At 39.4% G+C, this 23,704-nt stretch overlaps 1 protein-coding gene across 1 annotated transcript in view; it reads left to right on the top strand.

The window, feature by feature from the left end:
* Positions 1 to 23,399, top strand: part of HNRNPLL (heterogeneous nuclear ribonucleoprotein L like) — a 30,510-nt gene extending 7,111 nt beyond the window's left edge. Inside the window, exons 2-13 of the mRNA XM_062614364.1 lie at positions 1,312 to 1,430; positions 2,664 to 2,901; positions 5,289 to 5,374; positions 7,572 to 7,668; positions 7,758 to 7,830; positions 11,669 to 11,740; positions 13,454 to 13,671; positions 13,828 to 13,949; positions 14,309 to 14,510; positions 15,379 to 15,436; positions 15,550 to 15,648; positions 20,136 to 23,399. Of these exons, the coding sequence (XP_062470348.1) occupies positions 1,312 to 1,430; positions 2,664 to 2,901; positions 5,289 to 5,374; positions 7,572 to 7,668; positions 7,758 to 7,830; positions 11,669 to 11,740; positions 13,454 to 13,671; positions 13,828 to 13,949; positions 14,309 to 14,510; positions 15,379 to 15,436; positions 15,550 to 15,648; positions 20,136 to 20,191 (1,440 nt within the window). The 3' untranslated portion in view covers positions 20,192 to 23,399. The remainder of the gene's footprint in view (positions 1 to 1,311; positions 1,431 to 2,663; positions 2,902 to 5,288; positions 5,375 to 7,571; positions 7,669 to 7,757; positions 7,831 to 11,668; positions 11,741 to 13,453; positions 13,672 to 13,827; positions 13,950 to 14,308; positions 14,511 to 15,378; positions 15,437 to 15,549; positions 15,649 to 20,135) is intronic.
* The last annotated feature ends 305 nt before the right edge of the window (positions 23,400 to 23,704 follow it).

Genomic DNA, 23,704 nt, shown 5'->3' with positions numbered 1-23,704 from the left:
AGCAGAATGGTCAAATCCCTTTTTAAGGAATTAAAAACGTAATTGTTTTGGGAGAGCTGTGAATGGAACACGGGAATTAGACACACAGGACTCAATTTGTAGTTATCTGGAATGTGTTTTTTTCCTTGAATCTGTAGCTCAAACAGAAAGGGAAGAGAGGAATGTCTGTAGCAGTAATAGCAATCATTGTGGTTACTCAATTACTGGAGCTGAATGCTCCTTTGTGCTACAAATGAGAATCTCTCTTTCTAGTTCTAGAAGATGCTACACTACTTCTTATGAAAAAGTGAAAAATCAGCAAGACTTGGTCTGTTAGATCAAACACATCTAACAGGCGTAATTGCTAAATTTGAATACATGATGTTAACGCCATTACAGAATGTGGGTGCTGGTGCTTACAGTATATTTTAGCGGGTTTTCTCTAATCTTTCCTTGTTTTTTCCATTATTTGCTTACGTTCTTTCTTTTTTTTACCCCCATGTCTCAGAATGTATAATGTAAATTTCAGCCCTACTTCAGGCTTTGCATGGAAAGGTGAGCTGATTCCAACCCAAATTCTTCATTCACACAGAACCTAGACTGAAGTCACAGCAGTAGCTCTGAAAAATGTTTATAGTGGGAATTCTGTGTGGTAGTGTATGGCAGCTGAATCTGTTAATGGTAGGCAACCTTGAGGTGAAAAGAGAGGGCATGCCCATGGGTACAGAACTGGTGAGGTTTTATAAACATGTATTAAGAGTGTTCAGACTTAGAAGGGAGCTTGGGTTTATTTCAAGTGTAGCATGGAACAGGTATTTCTTTCTGTACTGTGGGGCACCTCACCATGTATATTAGAAAAATAATCCATTTTCATTTAGTTTACTCATGGCCCTTTGCTTTTATCCCCCAGCCTGTCACAAACAAACAAACAAACAGGAAGTGTGTCAGAAATATTTTAGCTGTTGTGTATTTTTTCTGATGCTTTTAACAAATAGCGTAGATCTCCTGCAACCCAACCAAGTGTTAAATGGCCTTTTTTTAATTAGGAAAATCTTGCCTGTGCTAGCACATTGACTAAATGCTAGCACATTGACTAAATCTGCAGAGCGTTTTATTTTAAGTAGACCGCAGCAACTAAATTTGGCAATCCGTTTGGAAAGAGATGTTAAATTATTTAAAATATGCTTGGATTGTACATTATTTAGATGGCTGTTTCTGGACCCAGCAGAGTCTGCCAAGTTTTAGTTAATTTTAATTGATTTTAGTTAATTTTAGTTAATGACGGCAGTATTCCTCGTTCTGTGTTGAATTTAAAAATCTTTTTGTTGCTAGGATGCCGGGGGAAGTCATCACAAAGTCTCCGTTTCTCCCGTTGTTCATGTCCGAGGGCTGTGTGAATCAGTTGTGGAAGCAGATCTTGTGGAAGCTCTTGAAAAGTTTGGAACCATATGGTATGTCAAGCAGTGTAATGTCATGTCTCTGGACAAGTTGTGAGCATTATTTAAAGGTCACTTGGACCTCTTTATGATAACTATTTGAAATCCAGAACTTAGTTAATAGTAAAGCATTAAGATTTTCTAGCTTTGTGAAGATTCTGTGTTTCTGCATATGCTAAGTCTGGTCAAGCAGAGTTACAGCTGGCTACATGTGTGCTCTGAGATTGCAGTAGCACAGTCTAGTCCTGGCCTTAATATGAGCTCTAGGTTAACTGAATTGCAGAACAGCACAGGGGTGATTGTCTGGGTATAGGTGAATATACCAAAAATAAGGATGGGCCACAGAACAGATGATTCTTTTTCCTATGGTTTTGTATGGAAGAGTGTTTGTGATATGGTAGAACCTTCAGAATGAGATGATTGTTCAGAGAAAGCCCACTCGAAGGTCTTACAGCCTGAAGATTCCTCATCTGTGAACAAAATAGTAAAGGTGAATGGGTAGTTCTGAGTGCACCTTTTTGGAGTCATGCATTTCTTTTGGAGTGAACGCGTGTATTGAAGTGAAATAGGGTATTGTAAATAGGGCAACAGTATTTTTCCGTGGTCTTAATATTCAAATAATTGAATTATGCTTGTATCAGTATTTTTTAAAATAAATAAAATTAAACAAGGACCAGCTTGTTCAGGAATACAAATAAGTACATGTAGCCTGGAAATTTTACTTTTCAGAAACATAATTAACTGACAGAGCTTCTTGAGTTTGTCTGTCTGGATTTGGTTAGCTACAATACTTCTGTTTATTTCCTCTACAATAGTTTTGTGTTAGAAATAGTATTTTAAATTCCTTAGCAACAGCACCAGAAGTTTAATGTATCATCTTTGAATGTGTTTTATAATTGGCATTTACTTTGATCCTTTACTGGCTTTAGCAAGATTTTTTTTAATATTGCAGGTTTTATAATTTAGTAAATATTTAAATGTTTATTTTATTGTTTGAATATTTTTATGCATTAAACTTTTTCATGAAAACAACTTTATTACTTATTTATCTTATAACTTCATTTCTTTGTTTTGTGCAAACGCTTTAGAAATGTGTTGACCAGGTTTGGGAAGTGTGAGCAGGGAGACCCACCTTCCTTTTAGTCCTTGTTAGGCATTGTTTAGAAAAAAGCATGTGAGACTTAGAGAACTTTGGATTTGTTTTGAGTAAGCGGATAGGAAAACTTACCGTAATGTTTCTCTCACCAGTTATGTCATGATGATGCCGTTTAAGCGCCAAGCTCTGGTAGAGTTTGAGAACGTAGAAAGCGCAAAGAAATGCGTAACATTTGCAGCGGATGAGCCTGTATACATTGCTGGACAGCAGGCTTTTTTCAACTACTCAACAAGTAAGAGGATTACTCGGCCAGGGAACACTGATGATCCATCTGGTGGAAATAAAGTTCTTCTGTTGTCAATTCAGAACCCTCTCTACCCAATTACAGTGGTATGTTTCTTCTTTTTCTCTCTTCTTCTTTATAAAATAATTAAAGGCAGGGCGCAGCAATCTCATACATTATTACCATTGTTTACCATTTGTTAAAATTATACGCTGTTAATTTGAGTCAGGAATAAAATAATGTACCAAAGGTTTCCACTATCCTCACAAAAGTAACATGCATGCTCTAGAAAAAAGGTTTTCGGGGGTGATTCAGTCACATTGTACACGTATTTTGCAATACATTTGAAGTCTTCAGTGGTCAGGATCTTGAAATGTTTTAAGTTGATGTGTGCTTTGGAAATATTGCCAAGCGTGTTGCCATAATATTGAGAATGTCATTTAGTTTTTAGGCTCTGAGTGGTGTACGTTTAAGTAGCAAGTAATTTTTCCAGTGGGAGGGGTTATTTTATGCAGTCCTTCATTCTGAAGTATTTCCTTTGTGGGAAGTTGAAACCTTTATTTGTTGATTATCAACTTCAGTTTGATGGAATCTTCCTCACTTTTATTTGGGTTGATACATTCTGCTTTTCAGTATTTCAAGTAATGCCGTAGATGCAGTTGTATCCTAATTTATTGCCATCTGTTTATGGCACACGTGCATTTTTTTATGATACAGATTATGATTCATGCACTGAATGCTTATATTTTTCATAGAGATCTTATAGTACACATTGAAAGGTACAGAAATATGTCAGGAAAAAATTGCTGTAGGCAGGGTTGTAATTCTGTGATACAAGTGTAAGTTACTTGTTCTTAAGGAAATATATGGGATAGTATGGATCAGTCAAAGTGTTCAGGTTGTGTGGAACCATGTAACTTAAAGCAAGCGTTAACTTTTGTTTAATGTGACATATGTTATGGCAGCAAATTGATTGAAACTTAACATTCCTAAAATTGCTTCAAGCAATCAGTCCCACGTCATGCTTTTTGCTTCACTGTGTTGTGAATGTTGATAGGTTTTTGCTTGTTGATTCCTTAGTGGATGCTGTATTTTTTTCTCCTGACAGTTTTCTCTATAGAAAAGCATGGCAAGAATGAGGTGTTTTTTCATCAGTGTTTAAAAATATACCTGCTTTGAGCTATGTGAACACTTCCACTGGAAGTTGAAGTATTCTTTCCACGTGACTATAATACAAATTTTGGAAACTGAGTTTCATTCATGCATTTGAAATTTGGCTTGCAGAAGCAGCTGTGTTGAATGTAGATGCTTGAGGAAACTGATAGCAGAAGCATCCTTATGGGCTGGGAGAGCTTCATGGAAATGCTGAGGATGAAGCCTGTAGAACTGCAGTTGCTTTTCAAAAACTAACACTACCCCCTCAACCTCTTCTTTTCTGCTGCCCCCAGCTGTTTGTCTAGAGTATACCAATGATCACTAGAGGCATCCTAGCACCACATCATAAGCCTGGCCTGAGGTGCAGAAAGGGGAGCTTTTCTCCTTACTGTTTGGTTCCCCTGCAGCACTGAGGATGGTCTTGAATTTTATTGGTTCCTTGCAGTATAGACAAATGCTGGTGAAAGCAGTCTTAACAATGAGTTTGCATTGATCTAGTTTCTTGTCAGAAGTTTTCTCTGACTTAAATGAAGAAGCACAGCAACCACTTTGCAGTGTCTTTGATTCAGGTGAATAACAATGAAATTTTCCTTTTGATAAGCCACCAAAGCTTACATCATAGACTGCCCCCAGCTACTCTTCTGAAAGCAAACATGAACAATTAAAAAAACCCTTTCAACCTTATGAAATGAAATATTCTATAACTACAGCGTCACTTTGTCTCTCTTCGCTTTGGTGAAACTACTGCAATTCATGCTTTAAAGGGAGCATAGGTTGAGACATAGATGGAATTACTGGGTTTTAACACAGTTGAAGGTACTTGTTTAATGTTTGTATTAGTACTTGTAGTGACAGGACAAGGGGTAATGGGTTCAAATTTAAACAGGGGAAGTTCAGGTTAGATATAAGAAGTTCTTCCCTGTGAGGGTGGTGAGGCACTGGAATGGGTTGCCTGAGGAAGTTGTGAATGCTCCATCCCTGGCAGTGTTTAAGGCCAGTTGGACAGAGCCTTGGGTGACATGGTTTAGTGTGAGGTGTCCCTGCCCATGGCAGGGGGGTTGGAACTTGATGATCTTAGTGTCCTTTCCAACCCTAACTATTCTATGATTCTACTTCTTAGAGGATTTTTTCCATTTTTCAGATTTGACTGCCTGTACTGTATTATTCCTTAAAAATGCTAATAATGAATGTATAAATTGTATAGGGAAAATTATAAATGAAAAGTGAACAAGCCTTTTCTTTACTCTCTGGCATTTAAATGCCAATGCGAGAAAATGTTCTGTGGACCTCGTGTTTGAAATGTCACATCTGACTAAAACATTTTTTTCTTCTTCCTTAGGATGTCTTGTATACTGTGTGCAACCCTGTTGGAAAAGTTCAGCGCATTGTTATATTCAAGAGAAACGGAATACAAGCGATGGTTGAATATCCTTTTTGAGTGTGATTGATTTTTTTTTCTGTAGGTTTTTGACTGCAGATGCCATAAATACTGTGTAATTTTGAGACCAAATTATTTTTTAGTTTCTGTGTAAGACATGATAATTTCTGTATGTCTGCAAGCACTTAAACATTTAATCTTTATAGGAAAATGATGTTGTCAACAATAGTCTTGATAACCATGTTTATAGGTGGCCCTAAGGCAGGCATGAAATGTTCTTGATTTGATAACACATTATACACAAAGCTTCATGGCCTCTGCTGGTATTGATACTCAAGAAATGGGTGAGGGATTGCAGAAGTGCAGTTTGACTTCTTCAGACTCCTCTAAAATAGTCCTAATATATACTGCTTGGGACCAACTTGGGCCTCCTTGACCTGTTCGTTATGTGTTGGGGAAATTCCCCCTGCATTGTTATCCTACTGTTTACTCTATCTGTAGTGTTAAGTTGTACATAGGGTGACTGTTCAGAGTTGTTAATGTGTTACTGTGGTTTGCAAAGTCCAAAGTCTCATATGATTATGCCTTAGTTTATAAAACTCTGATAGCCTTCTTCCTAGAGACTGATTACCCTCCACTTCAGAGCTGTTATCTGGACAAAACTGTACCAAAATCTCAGAAATCCTTTTGTAATTTCAGATGCTGCCGATGTGGCAGGCTTCATTAGTGGGTCTCTTCGGTAATGTGTGACTTAACCAGTGGTTGCATTAATGATTTGCCAGGCCAAAAGAATTACTCTGACTTCCATAAAAGCAAGCTAACTGCTGTTTGTCTATGTAGAAGACTTAAACTGTATGTCCTAACAGGCAGTAGTTTGACTTACTGTGTATTGAGTTTGTGGTAAGCAGTGTTTTCTGGAGCAGATGACTTGTACAGTTGGGGGTTATTCTGCATTTTATGAAAGATCAGGGAAGTTATATAGAGGATCCTGCACATAATCTGAGACTACTGTGCTTCTGTCCTTTGATTTAAATTCTGCAACATGCCTTTTGAAAACCAAACCAACAAGCAATTGAAAGAAAATTCAAAATGTGAGCAAAGTAATGCAGCAGTGTAGGTGAACAGCTCCGTGGGGGAAAAACAGTCAGCTTCATGACAAGTGTTGCCTTAAAAGTTCAAAAATTGACACAAATTTCAGTGCTAACTGCAGTACCCATTACTTTTGCAAATGTGCTCCCACAGTTCTGGTCAGTATCTAGTAATTTCTTAGAGGCCTGTGAAGCTTAACTCTTTTCACTCTTACCTTCCACAGTGAATCTGCATCACCTTAGAAGTTGGTTTGCAGGAATGTGGTAAAACACAGGAGATACGCTGTTGATACAGACTACTTCCAAAATGTCATTACATTACATTGCAGGATGGTCTGCTGCAAGGTTCAAGTTCTCTGACACCGTATGTTATTGAGTATGTATGATTATGGAGTATGTATGAGATCATGGATTACCATGTGCCAAGGCTCAGGTACATTTTTCTGCTAGTCGTAGGACATACTTTATGTAGAGGATATGAAATAACCTACATTTGGAGCCTGGTAAATGCAACTGCCTTGGGCAGGAAATTTAAAGCAGTTTGCTGCTTGTATTTTTTGATGCAAGATGATTATTTGGTCACTCAAAGTATCTCTCTTAGTTCTGTGATTTTATTTGGCTAATAAGCTAAAGAGGCTATAGTTTTCCTCAGTTTTTCGCTGTAAAGTGATTACTGAGTTCATGTTTTCCCTACCCAGAGGTGTCTAGCTAATGCTAGTGGTGAAAAGGGATGCATTGTCTTTAAGTCACGCCTTCTCGCCCTGAGCTCCAATCCCTTCTCAAATGCTGCAGCTTGAAGTTTCCCTTCAAGTATTCTCTAGGCTTGCTGGTAACTTTCTGTGTCTTCTGATGAAAATATCCCCTTCCAACTGGCATAAGATCGTAGCAAAAAGCAAGCTTACATGTATGTTATCCATACTGAAGAATTTACTAATTTATAAACAGTCTCATTATGTGCTGCTTACATCTCAAAATGAGATGGTTAACATAAGTTGAACCCATATATATTTGTTGGTGATTTATATATTGAAGTTTGTATAGAAATGTTGTATATGATAATGAAATATCTGCAGGCTACAAATATGAAACCATATGAGAAGAAAGGGGCATGAATGAGACACCTGGGGGAAAAAAAAATCCTTAACATTATTTCTATGTTTGAATCAGTGTTTTGCGCCCAGAAGGCGAAGGCTGCACTTAATGGAGCAGATATCTATGCAGGATGCTGCACACTAAAAATTGAATATGCAAGGGTAATGCTTGGACCTTTTCTTTTAATTTTACTGGAAATACATGTATAATTGAGACTTAACCTTTTTTTGCTTTTACTTTATTTGAACAGCCAACTCGACTCAATGTCATTAGAAACGACAATGATAGTTGGGACTACACTAAACCATATCTGGGCCGACGAGGTAGGTTTTCATATGTTATTGCTGTAGATGTTTGTACTAATGACAATCCTTTATACATGGTCAGGCTGTATCGCAATAGTCATTTCAAAGTGCTGCTGAAGGCTGTACTTACAAGCCAGGAAATTAACCCTGAGCCCTAGTTCCCCCCTACTGCCGTGTGCTTGAGCCATTTAGTTCAACAAGGAGCCCACACCTCCAAGCACCTTCGCAGTTCTCAAGGACTTGCATTTCTCCAAGCAGCTCTCTCCCTTTGGAGGAGAGGAAACCTGGTACAGACTATTCCTTACAAACTACAAACTTGCACACTGCTTCTCCTTCGAAAGGACTCTTTTCCCCTATGTTGGACGAGGCATTAAGAAGGATAGAGGACTTCAGCAGGCTGACTCTACACTTCATCATGCACCACATCGGCATCAGCAAAAAACCCCCAAACAAACAAACAAACCCTCTGAAAAACTCAGACTTGCAATTCACCTTGTCTGCATACTGCATGCACCACCACCACAAGTTTTTAAAGGAGGACACTTTCAGTACTTCAGATTTGTATGGGATGAATAACATAAGACTGTACCCATTCTGTTCATGATTGTATGTATGCTGGCTTATTTCCCTTAAAATTACAACTGAAAATTTGAGAACCTCCAAAATTAAGAATCTGTCTTGTTGATATCATTGATGTTGTAATATTTTTATTACTTGCTGTATGTGGGAGTTGCATTCAGTCTTAGTGTAAATACTGTCTAGTAGGGATGTTTAAACTTTATCTGTAGACAGCTGGAAATGAGCAGTGCAATATCAGATAGGTCCCCTCAGTTTTTTTTAAGTATTAAAATAGGGAGATTCATAATTGGTACAGTCATACTGTCTCTTAAATACTCAGCTGTAAAAATTACCAGAGCTTAACTCGTGGGAACTATAACTATATATGTAAAGACAAACTGCTGTGTAGCCTAACTCATGTAAAGTGTTTATTAAAAAATAATGATCTGTATCTTTTGAGTGCAGTGTTCAGTAACTTCTGTACAATAACATGTGCAATGTAAAGTTAGAAAAGTGAAGACAATGTGTCCAAGGTAGATTATCTATTTATGAAAGGCTATATGAGAACCAGGGCTTTGGCCGTCTCAAGCAATATGCACTTCAGAGTAATTCTGCAGAGACACTGGGCTTGTAAAACTGTTGTACAACTAAAAACTTAGGGCTTGAATTAAGTTCTTGTAAAAAGTTAACAAGGGAGCTACAGTATTGGTTGATTATGACTGTTTGTATCAGGATTCAGTTGTTTTTTTTTCTCAAATTCCTGAGCTAAAAAAAGAAGTCTGAAGAAGCTCAAGGGCAAGAAAAAGATATGAAGGTTTGAATTTGAAAAACCTGAAGGATTAATTTGACCCTCATGTCTTTTGATTATTGCAGTGTTCAGAAGCTGACTTGTAACGCTGTGCATCTAATTACATTATGTAATTGGCCTTCAAATAGCTATGGCTGCATGAACTAAAGGTTCCCCAAGCTAGAGAAAACAGTGGGAAATGAAAAACGCAGGATACCTATGTCTTGTTCTTTCATAGGTTACTTTATTACTTTGACAGCCTGTCTCTATTTGCTATACATCCCTCTACTACACGTAAGAGGAAAAGAATTAGACTTGGATTTAATACGTATATATAATATATTGTATATATCACAATTTTTCACTTATTGTGACCCATTTATCTAGAAAATGGGAACATAATTTTTGAGTGAACACTGAAATGTCTTTGAGAAGGCAGGCATATAGAGCAATTTTTCCTATAAAGGAATGAAGTGGTTTTGCTGCTTTTTTGAGAGAGGTTTCATATTTGTACTTCAGCTAAGTCCTGCAGTAGTGTTGTTTGGCTTTTGAACTTAATGTGACCCGAACTGTAGGACTCTGACTACAGCAATCAAAGTCTTAGCCCAAAGCAATTTCATTCTGAGGACAGACATGCTAATATAGCCTTTCAGAATTTCACAAACTCCCCCTCAAATCTTAGGAAAGAAGTGTATTTTGCTTACAGTTCCTATGGTAACATATTACAGACTTGCATATTGTATTTGTCCACTTAAGTAAGCTTCCTAACAAGTACCTGATGCTTTGAACACATATTGCATTAGATTGAAAAAAAAAAAAAGGAAACCACTGACCTTTACTATTCTAATTGCTTTTAGCCAGAAAGCTCAAACTATAGCTTGGAACGTTTCTTTTGGGGGTAATACCAGCAGACGCAGTGACTCAAGGACGTGATTTGAAAACAAAAGCAAAGAACAACAAATCCCAGACTTAAAAAATATTATAAAGAATCTTTCCTTTCAGAATTATTTTTAACACAGATCAGGTCTTGTGTTTCAATGCCTGTTTTTACAAGTAAATTTATTGACACGAGTGTGGGACTTCAAGGAAGGAACAAGTATGGGGGTTTGGACTACACCATCACAGGGAGGAAATATTTGTCAAACGGTGTTCCCCCAGATTTCTTTATTTGAAGAATATGGTCCTTTATTACTGTGTGCAGTTTCAAAGGATTTAGCTCCGTAGACTAGAATTATAAACTTGATTTTCCTGAAAGATTACTGCCTATAGTTTAAATGCCTAAAATACTTGATATGACTGCCCATTTGCTTTTTAGAGGCAAGAACTGAGCTGTTACCCTGAAGAGGGAATGGAAGAACAAAACTTGATAAAAGTAGCCTTTCTTCTATATGTTTGAAAGCATTTGGCACTGTTCTTTCTGCAGGCTTTATTGCCAAAGTAAATATCTGAGTTGGAACCTGTCCTCAAAACCCTGAGCAGAAAGGGCACATGTGTTTTCATTTCCCATTGTTGTGTTGTGTAATGCAAATAGTTTCTGTTTTTTCAGAGGAAGTACCTCCAGCTGCATTGGGCTGGAGTTGCTGTTTTCGGCAGTCATAGAATCATACTTAAATTTCCTGGGGCAAAACGTGTATCAGTTTACAACAATTCCCATCTTTTCAATGTGGCTTTTTTAATTGTGAGAAACCAGTTGTTGCTTACCACAAAGAAATCTGTAAGTTTAGTTTTTATCATGCAGAATGGGTCTGATTTAAAAAAATACAGCTTTGGCTGTGATGCACTGCTTTTCTCCAGTAATGTAGACCCCTTGCTTAACTTTATATCCTAGAGAACTGGGTTTTCTTAAAGGATTGAGCGTTGTTTTAAATGCATTATTCAGTGATGTTTTTCTTCAGTTGAACTGTTATGTGCTGCTGATAATGCAATAATGTACAATCCTTTCAGCACGCCCATAAATCAGTAGGTGTTCTGTAAATATATATGTACACGTATGTAATGCTCTCTGTTTACTGATTATGAAACCATGTAATACAGGTTGTTGTTGGCTTATGCTGAAACTTCTTGAAAGAAGCCTACTTTGAAAATGTGTTGCTGTTGAAGCTAATATTATGATTCAGGTACTGTCTTTCAAAAGTACTGCATTTCAAATTTGTTTTAAGAGACACATAGGTAAATCCTGCTGTATGGTGTTATCTATACTAATGTGTGGTGTCTGTTTAGGAAAACTATTGGGTATTTCCGTAAACTTTAAATATCTGCATCTCCTCATTGGCCACTGCCCCCAGTCAGTTAAGTGCAATTTGTTACACAGATGGCAGTCTTTTTAATTCTGGTGTCCCAGGGTTACAGCTTGTGGTTTTAGACGTATTATGAATGAGAAATTGTTCATAAAATTAACAAGGACTCAAATTACTTTTTTGCGTTTTAACTAAAAACTTTGTGTCTTAACTGCAGAAATTGGGTGCATAGTTGTGCATACTAAACTGTTCTCTTTCCCTTCCCACATGTTAGACAGAGGGAAGGGCCGGCAGAGGCAAGCTATTTTGGGAGAGCATCCATCATCATTTAGACATGATGGTTATGGTAAGTAACATAGGATGGCAGGTGGTTTTGATTTCTTTGTATGTAATGTGGAATTCTAAATATTCAATCAATGTTGAACTATGGACCATTACAGCATGAGCTGTTCACTATTGTGCTGTACATGCAGTGCTGTCAGTCCATGTTCTGAAAATGCTAGTGATGGACTAAAATCTATGTGCGTTGTTGCCGCACCTCTTCCTTTTGCAGAGAGCATCCAGCTCTACAAATTCATCCCTTGAAAGAATATTTCCTTTCAATTGCTATCGCCGTAGCAATGGATGGAAAATTACATCTATACTGGGAAAGCAGCTTGCTTCTAGAAAATGGCAACACATCTTGATCAATGGTTTCATGCAGCACAAAGCTCTTTGATGTTCTTGCATGCAAGAATTGTGAGCTTTGTGTTTCTTTTAATTTAGCTAATTCAGAAAAGTTATAACTGTGACTGTATAAGAATGATGTTTTGGAATTAGTGCTGTGAAGTGCTGTAGTTGTTACCAATGCTATCTGTAAACGAAGATCTGCTGTCACTTTCATGTGCTGGGACTTGGGTTTCTCAACCCTGAGGTCTTGGTTCCAGTTAGATTTGACTTTTCTAGTTAATCACTCAACTGTCAGATGCAGTGTGATTTGTCTTGCCTCTTTATTTACAAATCTATTCATGATATTTTACAGTGTAGGTTGACCTACCTACTCTTTCGAAAGGTTTTTCAAATCTCCAGAGTTCCTGAGTTCTACTTTGTATTCACTGATAATCTTTTTTCATTTTTCTGATACATCCTTCTCTCTTAAGAAATGTGGCTGCCTCCTCCTATACCACTGTTTAACTCTCATTACTGCTTTTTCTGGGGAAAAAAAGGACAAAAGGTTCCTTTAATACTCGGTTTACGTGAATTTCACTTCGTATTTGTCTCAGAACAGCAGGGACCATCTCCTTGTCTGTAATACTGATGTTTCTTATAGAAAGGTATTGCATACTAGTTATTTCTCTTCATGGGGGAAAATAAAAGAGAGAAAGAGAGAAAGATTGTTTATTTCTGTGAAACTGGTCACTTTATCTGTAGTGGAACGTAGGACAGCTTAATTTTGCATTAACGCAGGGGTTTAAGTGTTCCTGTTTCTTCCAATTGAGCTGTTTGTAGAAAGGCAGTTTTCTGGCTTCATCTCTTGTCTCTGGAAGAAGAGCTGTGTTATTTCCTCTGCTGACGTCTGGCTAAGAGTTCATTCCTTCTGGTTTGTTTTCCCTACTATGTAGTATTCTTTCTTGGTGTCATGTAGCTCTGAAAGTAGATATGGCAATACTGCTGAAGGTTTATTTCAGATATTTCTTCTGATAGGTTTATGTTCAAGCCCTCTGTGTGGTGCAGGGAAGATACTATTTTTATAATTACTGAAATACGTTTTTCCACTTGTGTAAAAGCAATACCATGAAACAGCTCCTTCCTCCTTATCTGCTAATGTAAGAACAGACTTGCAACATTAAGGGAAATAGAAAAGGGTTTTTTGTTTGCTTGTTTGTTTTTGTGGTTGGTTTATGTTTTTGGTGATGCAGTTTGTTTTTTTTTTCTTAATTGGAAAAAGAATTAATGGAAACTGCTGTAACATTTTCCCCCGCCTCCTTTAATTACCCATTACCTGTGTGGGCTTTAATGCAAGATTAAGTAGTGAAACTTGTTTCATACAATATGAAAGCATGGTCTTTCATCTCCTTAGGGTCACATGGTCCTTTGTTGCCCTTGCCAAGCCGGTACCGAATGGGGTCTCGGGACACTCCAGAACTTGTTGCTTATCCGTTGCCCCAGGCGTCCTCCTCTTACATGCATGGTGGAAATCCTTCTGGGTCAGTTGTCATGGTTAGCGGGTTGCATCAGCTAAAGATGAACTGTTCAAGGGTCTTCAACCTGTTCTGCTTGTATGGCAACATTGAGAAGGTAAGGCATAATTTATTAGAAACTTGGAAACTACTATAGTAATTTCAGTTGTTTTGGAAAAAACCTGTCTGAGATGATCTAAAACTATTACCTGATGATTTATAAAGCTCTTGGTTAGGCTGTTGCAATGTCATTTTTTTCTCTTTTCTGTTTTAGGTGAAATTTATGAAGACTATTCCAGGCACGGCACTGGTTGAAATGGGTGATGAGTATGCTGTGGAAAGAGCTGTCACACATCTCAACAATGTCAAGTTATTTGGAAAGAGACTTAATGTCTGGTAAATATGTTTTATCAGATTAATAGTCTACCAGAGGGCAGATGGAATGAGGTTGCAACCAGACAGTATCTCATTGTTCTGTTATCAATTTGCAACTATTATTTATTTGTTGCTATTTATTATTTTATTTCTACTAATAAAGCATATGGGAATTACATGTATTGGCTGTTAATAACTGTATCCCCTAATGTGTCTTGTACATCCTTTCGTTTTAAGGAAAGGTATCAAATCCAACCCATCTGTTCTCCTTCTATTTCAAATTGTAAAGAAATGTCATCTCTGTTCTGGTTAGATCAATAATCTGCATGCAAGTCTTAATTATTTAAGAAGCTTTAACTATATATATCCTTAAATCCCAGTGTTTCCAAGCAGCACTCAGTAGTTCCAAGCCAGATATTTGAACTGGAGGATGGCACGAGTAGTTACAAGGATTTTGCAATGAGTAAGAATAATCGCTTCACCAGTGCTGGCCAAGCATCTAAGAACATTATCCAACCACCCTCTTGTGTGCTGCATTATTATAATGTTCCTCTGTGTGTAACTGAAGAAACATTTGTAAAGGTAGGCAGTTGAAAGGACTGTGACATACAGTGCTTTGAGGCTCTATCCTAGCTTTACACTGTGCTACTTTTGAAGAGAAATAACTGAGAGAACTGTTTTTTTAAAATGGGTTTGTAGCCTCTCTGTATAGAAGCTGCTATATTTTCACAATTCTGGCATTCTCTCTTGGAACTAAAGTTGAGTTTAATGCGTTTGGGAATTTTTGTGGAGGAAGGGGAAAAGACTCGCATAAATCCAACTATAGGGAAAGTTAGGACTACAATTCACGAAAGATTTACTGACTTGTTGAGATGGTTACTTAAATGACTGATAGGTGATTCAGAATGGAAAGGTGCATGCACCTGAAGCAGTTTGCACAGTTCAGTCTTAAATGAACTCTGTATGCTTAAAACATGCAATACTGGGCTGCTTAAGTGGAGGCAGTGCTAAAACTGATGATGATTCAGCAAGTTCTTTTTCAGTTCAATATAAAGTTTGTTCAAGCTCTGTCTGAAGGTTAACTCTGGCTCATGAGTGACGTGCTTGTATGTACAGCTTCTGAGCTGCTGTGTTGAAGTGAGCATGTCAAAAAGAAGAGCTTGTTTTTTTTAAAAAATATTGCTTGAGGTAGTAGAGGTAGCAGTATTCTAACAATTTTTGTACCAAAAAAATAATTTCTCATGGGACAGCACAGATATAGGAACCTTGTTTTGCACACTACAGAATGGTGTTCTAAAGAGTTTCCAATCCAAGCATATTTTGAAAATACTAATTTGCCATAAATTCTCTTTAAGAGTTGGTGTTTTCATTTTTGGAGCTTAGAAATTTTGGTAATGTGTTTATGTGCATTTTTAGTGGAGTTTTACCTCTTGTTTTATTTTTGTGACAGCTGTGTGAGGATCATGAAGTTCTCAGCTTTATTAAATACAAAGTGTTTGATCCAAAACGTAAGTAAACTTTGACCTGTTTGGGGAAATATTTGAATTCCAGTTTTGAAAAGAGCAAAGGAGACTTCACTCATCCCCTCCTTCCCTTTTTTTTTTGTTTCTCATTCTGACAGCCTCTGCCAAAACACTGTCTGGTCTTTTGGAATGGGAATGTAAGACAGATGCAGTGGAAGCTCTCACTGTACTTAATCACTACCAGATAAGAGTCCCAAGTAAGTCAATTTTAGTGATTTTACTGCTATATTTTTTTTCTTTCATGTTGATTACTACCTTTGTAAAAGGTGAGCCTTCAGCACCTCAGCCTGCAGCTAGAAACGGTGTTCTTGTTGTATTTATATATACTATTACATATATATACACACACACATAATGTAGTATATAAATACAGTATTTAATCTCCAGTTTAGGTTCTGTTACTTTCTGTCTAAATGGCATTCATTTTTCTTAGGGTTTGAGTCAACCTGTAGAACTCAAAACATGCTCCACAATTTTAAAGTTCTGGAAAGAAAGTGAAAAAAACCAATTGGTTTGGGATAAAAAGAAGGAAGGCAGGAATTCCACTTTTAGCAAAATCAAACTTAGTGGATAATTATAGAATCACAGAATGGTTTGGGTTGGAAAGGACCTAAAGATCATCTAGTTCCAACCCCCTTACCAAGGGCAGGGACACCACACACTAGACCATGTCACCCAAGACTCGTGTCCAACCTGGCCTTGAACACTGCCCGGGATGGGGCATTTACCAGTTCTCCAGGCAACCTGTTCCAGTGCCTCACCACCCTCACAGTAAAGAACTTCTTCCTTATATCTAACCTGAACTTCCCCTGTTTAAATTTGAACCCATTACCCCTTGTCCTATCACTACAGTCCCTAATGAAGAGCCCCTCCCTAGGATCCTTGTAAGCCCCCTTCAGACACTGGAAGGCTGCTATGAGGTCTCCATGCAGCTTCTCCAGGCTTCAACAGCCCCAGCTTTCTCAGCCTGTCTTCATAAAGGAGGTGCTCCAGCCCCCCCGATCATCCTTGTGGCCCTTCTCTGGACTTGTTCCAACAGTTCCATGTCCTTTTTATGTTGAGGACACCAGAACTGCACACAGTACTCCAAGTGAGGTCTCACGAGAGCAGAGTACAGGGTCAGGATCACCTCCTTCGACCTGCTGGTCACGCTCCTTTTGATGCAGTCCAGGATACGGTTGGCTTTCTGGGCTGCAAGCGCACACTGAAGCCGGCTCATGTTCATTTTCTCATCAGCCAGCACCCCCAAGTCCTTCTCCACAGGGCTGCTCTGAATCTCTTCTCTGCCCAACCTGTAGCTGTGCCTGGGATTGCTCCCACCCAGGTGTAGGATGTTGCACTTGTCATGGTTAAACTTCATGAGGTTGGCATCAGCCCACCTCACAAGCGTGTCAAGGCCCCTCTGGATGGCATTCCTTCCCTCCACCATATCAACCGAACCACACAGCTTGGTGTCATCGGCAAACTTGCTGAGGGCGCACTCAATCCCACTGTCCATGTCAGCGACGAAGATGTTGAACAAGACCGGTCCCAACACCGATCCCTGAGGGACACCACTTGTTACTGGTCTCCAGGGGGACATTGAGCCATTGACCACAACTCTTTGTGTGCAGCCATCCAGCCAGTTCTTTATCCACCGAGTGTCCATCTGTCAAATTGATGTCTCTCCAATTTAGAGACAAGAATGTCGTGTGGGACAGTGTCGAACGCTTTACACAAGTCCAGGTAGATGACAGCAACTGCTCTACCCCTGTCCATCAGTTCTGTAGCCCCATCATAGAAGGCCACCAAATTGGTCAGGCAGGATTTCCCCTTAGTGAAGCCATGCTGGCTGTCACCAAGCGCCTTGTTGTTTTTCATGTGCCTTAGCATGCCTGCCAGGAGAATCTGCTCCAAGATTTTGCCAGGCACAGAGGTGAGACTGACTGGTCTGTAATTCCCCGGGTCATCCATTTTCCCCTTCTTGAAAATGGGGGTTATATTTCCCTTTTTCCAGTCGTTGGGAACTTCACCTGACTGCCATGATTTTTCAAATACAATGGCCAGTGGCTGAGCAGCTTCATTCACCAGCTCCCTCAGGACCCACGGATGGATTTCATCAGGTCCCATGGACTTGTGCATGTTCAGGTTCATAAGGTGGTCTTGAACCTTATCCTCTTCTACAGTGGGCCTAAGGTCTTTATTCTCACAGTCCCTGCATCTGCCTTCCAAGACCTGGGTGATGTGCTCACTTTGCCAGTGAAGACTGAGGCAAAGAAGTCATTCAGAACCTCAGCCTTCTGCAAATCCAGGGTAGCCAGTTCTCATAGCTTCTGGAGAGGGCCTACATTGTTTGTAGTCTCTTTTGTTTGCTACATATGCATAGAATCCCTTCTTGTTATCATTCACATCTGTAGCCAAGTTTAATTCTAACAGGGCCTTAGCTTTCCTAACCTGGTCCCTAGCTTCCTAGACAACATCCCTGCATTCTTCCCAGCTTAGCCTGTCCTCACATTCACCTTTTATAAGCCTCTTTTTTCCTCCTCTGAGTTTCCCTCAGCAGCTCCTTAACCATCCATGGAGGTCTCCTGGCCCTCCTGCTGCATTTCCTTCTAGTCAGGACACAACACTCCTGAGTTTGTAGCAGGTGATCCTTGAATATCAAACAGAAGTCTTGGGCTCCCCTGCTCTCTAGGGCTGTATCACATGGAACCTTACTAAGCAGGTTCCTGAAGTCTGCTCTCTTGACGTCCAGGGCAGTGAACTTGCTGCACGCTCTTCTCACTGTCCTGAGGATCTCGAACATGACCATCTCATGATCGCTACAGCCAAGGCTGCCTTGGAGCATCACATTCCCAACCAGTCCCTCCCTGTTGGTGAGCATGAGGTCAAGCATGGCACCTTTCCTTGTTGGCTCCTCTGTTACTTGCAAGAGGAAGTTGTCTTCCACACAATCGAGGAACCTCCTGGATTGCTTCTGCCAGTCCGTACCGTCTCTCCAACAGATACCAGGGTGGTTGAAGTCCCCCATGAGGACAAGGGCCTGTGAGCGTGAGGCTGTTCTTATCTGCTTATAGAGCGCTTCATCCATAGAGTCCTCCTGATCAGGCAGTCTGTAACAGATCCCCACAGTAATGTCCCCCATTGCTGTTCTTCCTTTGACCCTGACCCACAAACTCTGTTGACTGATCACCTGTCCCCAGACAGAGATCCATATTCTGCAGGCTATCACTGAGATAAATAGCAACTCCCCTTCCCCATCTGCCTGGCCTCTCTTTTCTAAAGAGCCTATAACCATCCATTCCAACACTCCAGTCGTAGCCATCCCACCATGTTTACATGATGCCAATGATACCGTACCCCTGTAGGCATGCACACATCTCTAATTCCTTTTGTTTATTCCCCCATGCTATGGGCGTTTGTACAGAGGCATCTTAGCCGAGTACCAAATAAAGCCGACTTGTTGGCTGGAGCAGCTGAAGTAGCTCTGCTTTGCTCTGAGCATTTGTTATAGGTGCTGGCAACTGACTGGGAGTGTTGGGGTGGATCGATGCCCTTCTCCCACAGCATATCTGGTTTAAAGCTGCCTTGATCAGCCTGGCAAGTTTCCTACCAAAGCAGCTAGAGCAGCTTGGCCAGCCTCCAGTAGACCTGGCCTCCCAAATCAAGTCCCATGTTCTAAATAACCTAACCTCTGACTATGGCACCTCTGTTCTAACCATTTATTAACCTGCCAAATCCACCTAGCCTTTTCACGGTCCTCCTTTTGACCTGGAGGATTGATGAAAAAAAAAACAACTATCTGAGCTCCAGAGCCCCTAACCACCTCTCCCAGGGCTCTGTAGTCCTTCTTAATGTTCTCCAGGCTACTACTGTCTATATCAGTAACACCACATGGATCACTAGAAGTGGGTAATAGTCCATGGGACTTACTAGAGCAGGCAGCCTCTCTGCCACATCCCTGATCCTAGCCCTGGTAGGCAGCACACCTTCCTTGAGACTGGGTCAGGCCGACAGATGGGTGCCCCTGTGCCTTTCAGAGTAGTGTCACCCACTACTATAACCTGCTGCTTTCCCCTGGAGGCACCGGTAGTGATCCTCTTTATCAGTGCACCAGCCGGTTGTTCATTTGGTGTGGTGTGTGTTTCCTCGTTAGCCCCCTGCAGAACTAGGAAGCTGTTCTGGGTGGGGACATCAGATTTTGCCAGAATCCCCTTGCTTTTAATTGTCCTCTTCCTCCTCTTTTTTGTTGTTTTTAGTTGTTTGTTTTTAACAAAATTAATGCAGATTCCTGCATTAACACCCTTCTCCTTTTCTGTATGCATTATGGTGGATGCTTGTGGCCCCTGCACAGTTTGGGCCTGGAGCAAGCAGTCCTGCTTCCTCTCAGCTTCCCTGACATCTTGCAGCCCATTAATAGTATCCCCTAGCTCAGCCCCTGCTGCAGGAGGACCTCCACCAGGGAGCACCGGGTGCAGCCCTGCCCATTTTTGGGTTTTATGTCTAAAAAATGCTGGTGGACTATCAACACTTAACTGACAGGTCATCTGGTGTCTGTGGGCCTCTGGTGGGAGTAAACGGGGAGGTGTGAGCCTTAAATCTACAGAACTGGTCAATTTATCGGATTATACATGGTGATCTTGATAAGCAGGAGAGTTATTCTCAGTAAAACGCCCTGAGTATGTTGTATGTTGTCTTCTGACAGATGGCTCCAACCCTTACACGTTGAAGCTTTGCTTCTCTACTTCATCCCATTTATAGAGAAGAGGACAGCATGTGAAGAGCTACATTCACCTTGATTTGCAAGTTTAAAACTACACTTCGTTCACAAAGCTCTAAGTGGTTGTTCTAATGTTGCCTTGTTTCAACTTAATTCTAATATCTTTTATCTTGTTTTATAAATAAATGGATGTTCCTTCATAAATACAAAAACCAGATTTTTTTCTTTCTGCCTCTGAGAAGTACATGTTGTAAGCTTACTACAAAGTTTGTATTTTGTTAGTGTAGTATCTTCAAATGTCTAAAGAAGCACCAGTAGTATAAACAAGATCGTTTTCTTCCAGAAATGAAATATATTTGCATTTTCGATAATGTTAAAGATTAGCAAGTATTTTTCCATTTGTAGTTTTAATTGGCAGATAGAGCTATTACATGAGAATTTTAAATGTAGAACTTGTTTTTCAGTATGTTAAGTAGTGAAGTATGTTGCAATACTAAAAAGCTTGTATTTATAAAATGCTTTAATCAGGTTAATGTTGCACATACCGAATTTTTAGTGGTATAGACTTGATTTATAAGTCAAACAAAACTAAAGTAGAAGATAAAGTATGTACATGTGTATGGTGTGAATTCATGCTTATTTAAAGTGGTTTTCTTATTTTTCTTTTAAACCCAACACATTTTCCATTTGCATTAGCATGATGCCATCTATAGCTAGTCCCACCGTAGGGGCCTTTTAAAATTAAAACTGCAAGCCTGTATCAATGTGTTCATCCTCATTTTCCATAATTTAAACTTAAATCTTTGGTATTTAACATATCCTCTTGACTTTTTTTTTAAATAGTGGTTATGACATAGTAAATGGTAAAAGTTGGATATGTGAGAAGATTGATCACAATAGAAACAAAGGTGGTAAAACCAGTTAAAACAAAAAGCAAGCCCCACCATACTCTCTCATACCCGGACAGTTAATTTGATGTTTTCTTTTGTCTGATTGATCTTATACATCTGTTTTGACCATGAAAGAATTCACAGGATGAGTAGACTTGGCTAGCCTCATTTAAACTAAGGCAGTCTAGATCTGATTCAGATAATGGAACTAATTACATGATGTGAAATTGAGGTGAAAAATCTTTCACTTTGGGAAAGATGATTTGCTTTGTCCCAGTACTTTAAAACCTCCATTCTCTCTTCTAGAACTGGAATTGTGTCTTAGCTAAACCCTAAGAAACGTGACTCCAAGCAGGGGAATTCTGTGAGCTGTTGTAGGCCCTGTGTTTGCTCCTCTTTCTGAATTTGCAGCAAAGTGTTCAGGGCTTTTTTTAGTTCTGCTTGTAATGATCAGAGAGAAGTTAGTTTATCAGATACTTTATGTTTTGTCATACAAGCTCTTTGTTCTGTCTTTATGGATTTTATCCATATCTATCCTTTAAGCAAGACTATTTGTGCAGTATGCTTGTCCTTAAGAGATTGTGTTGCGATATGTTTACACAGTGTGGGCATTGCACGTCTTTAAATACAGACTGAATTTTCCAGATTCTTAATTTCAAGGCAATTACACCGTATCATACAAGGGATCACGTGTCAGCTGTCCTTCGGGTTTTCTTATCAACAATGATTCATTTTTGCCCTGTCTACCTCCATTTCGTTCATGCTTCAGGTAATGAGTATTTCAGGTATTCAGATCAGGTTTCCTAGATGGCTGAACAGAGAACTGGAGAACAGCTGCTCTTTGGCAGCTGTTTCTGCACAGGGTTGGAATAACCTTAGCCTCTTGTCTGGTAGGTGGCAAACTGACTTGCATTTTAGGGGCACTGCTAATACTCTTTCAACCTCAGTGCTTTCCCCCAGAAATTGCTTCCGGAGAGCTTTAGCATAGAAGGCTGTGTGCCATATCTCATTACTTGACAACAGAGATGCTGGGTGCTAGTGAAATGTTTTCTGCTGCCTAGAGTTTCAGCTGTAAAGTGTCTCTCCTAATCACTCATTTCTTTTCCATCAATTTGAATGTTCTGTGGAAACCTGTTAATTCCATTGTAACTTGCATTGCTATTTGTATTAATGTAGTTTAAGAAGTCAAGTTGTTTGTAGTTGGGCATTAAAAATAGTATATTATCTGTTGGTCCAGTTTGGGATGTAGGATGAGTGACCCTTAAAGCATTCAGGTTTTACAAAAAAAGCACTTTAATCTATCAGTGTCTTCAGTAGATCACAGCATTTAGTGCCTAAGATGTTCAGGTGAAAGGCATCTTTTGTGTGGCTGCCCAGATCAAATAGAGGACAAACTAATTCAAGGTGTATCTGAGAGAACTTGTTACCAGCTGGAAGTCCTAAATGCAAAATGAGTAGCCTGTGCACATGGGAAAGAGAGGAGAGTGAAAAATTGTTCAAGCTTTTTTTTCCTTAAAATAATCATCTTATGCATGTAAGATGATTGAGAACAAGAAAGATTTCTTGTTGGTGTTTTGCTGTAAAAAGAAGATAATGTCTTCTCTTGGGCCTGCAGGAAAGGATGCTTGTCCTCAGGGAGGAATGAGGGTGGTCTCCTCCTTCCACATGAGGTGTGTGTTCACCTATACTCATGCTCTTCAGAATAGAGCCAGAACAGTTGTGTAGATGAAGACCTAGTGGCTCCAAGGGGAGGGAAGTTTGTCTGTCACTTGGCAGTGGTATTACTGTACTTGTTAGATTAAAATTAAACCATTGTGGTCTCTCAGTGCAGTTTTTCCTGTCTCTTTTGCATAAGCCATACAAGCAAAGTAATGAACATTGCTATGCACATTCCCTGCTTCTAAGCACCTGGCATTCACACTGTAATATCTTTGTGTCTGTTCCACTGTTTGTTGTCTTGGATTTTTTTGTTTGTTGGTTTGTTTCCAAGTTTATTTTTTATAATTGATCATCCTCCATTGGACATAAGTATATATTGAGGCAGAATCTGCTCATCTTCTCTCATGATACTTTAATCCTTGTTTATATTTATTTTTCCTTATATGCAAGAAGTGGGAATAGTTGCTTTTTGACTTTCTATACCGCCACAGCAAGATAGAGTGTATCGCTAGGCTGATACAAGAAAAGATTTAAAAAAACATTCAGGAAGTGTTTGGGTGTCCTGCTCTATGAAAGGAGTGATACAACTTCATGTGGTGTCACAAAGTCTGTCTTTTAGTAAGGGATAACATTTGGGGTAAGCTGGCTTGTAACTGGCTGAAACCCTTTTTGTTGTAATTAAATGCAACTTGCTCCTTTTCCTGCTGTGTGTTTTCTTGTGAACAGCACTTGAACTTGCTTGAATGCTGTGATTGCTTAGGAGGAGACATGCAGGCTCTTCTGTGAAATAATATGTCGAAGTCTGGCAACATGAACACACTTGGTCAAATTTGTTTTCTTTTTTCCACTTCTGGGATGTGTTTGAACATCTTTTTGTGTCCTCTTTTGGAAATACCTTGTATTCTCACATCTGTAGCTCCTACTGTTTTTTTTTCACCCATTCCAGGTTTTCATGTCTCCCCAGCCTATTGGTTTATTCTGTTCTGGCAGTTACAGTGGTGGTAA

Source organism: Pezoporus occidentalis, unplaced genomic scaffold (genome assembly GCF_034315485.1).
Source record: "Pezoporus occidentalis ecotype Australia unplaced genomic scaffold, CSIRO_AGI_Poc_V1 ctg175, whole genome shotgun sequence".
Taxonomy (NCBI): Eukaryota; Metazoa; Chordata; class Aves; order Psittaciformes; family Psittacidae; genus Pezoporus; species Pezoporus occidentalis.
Note: the sequence above shows the minus strand (reverse complement) of the source record. Positions and strands in the feature narration are given on the sequence as shown.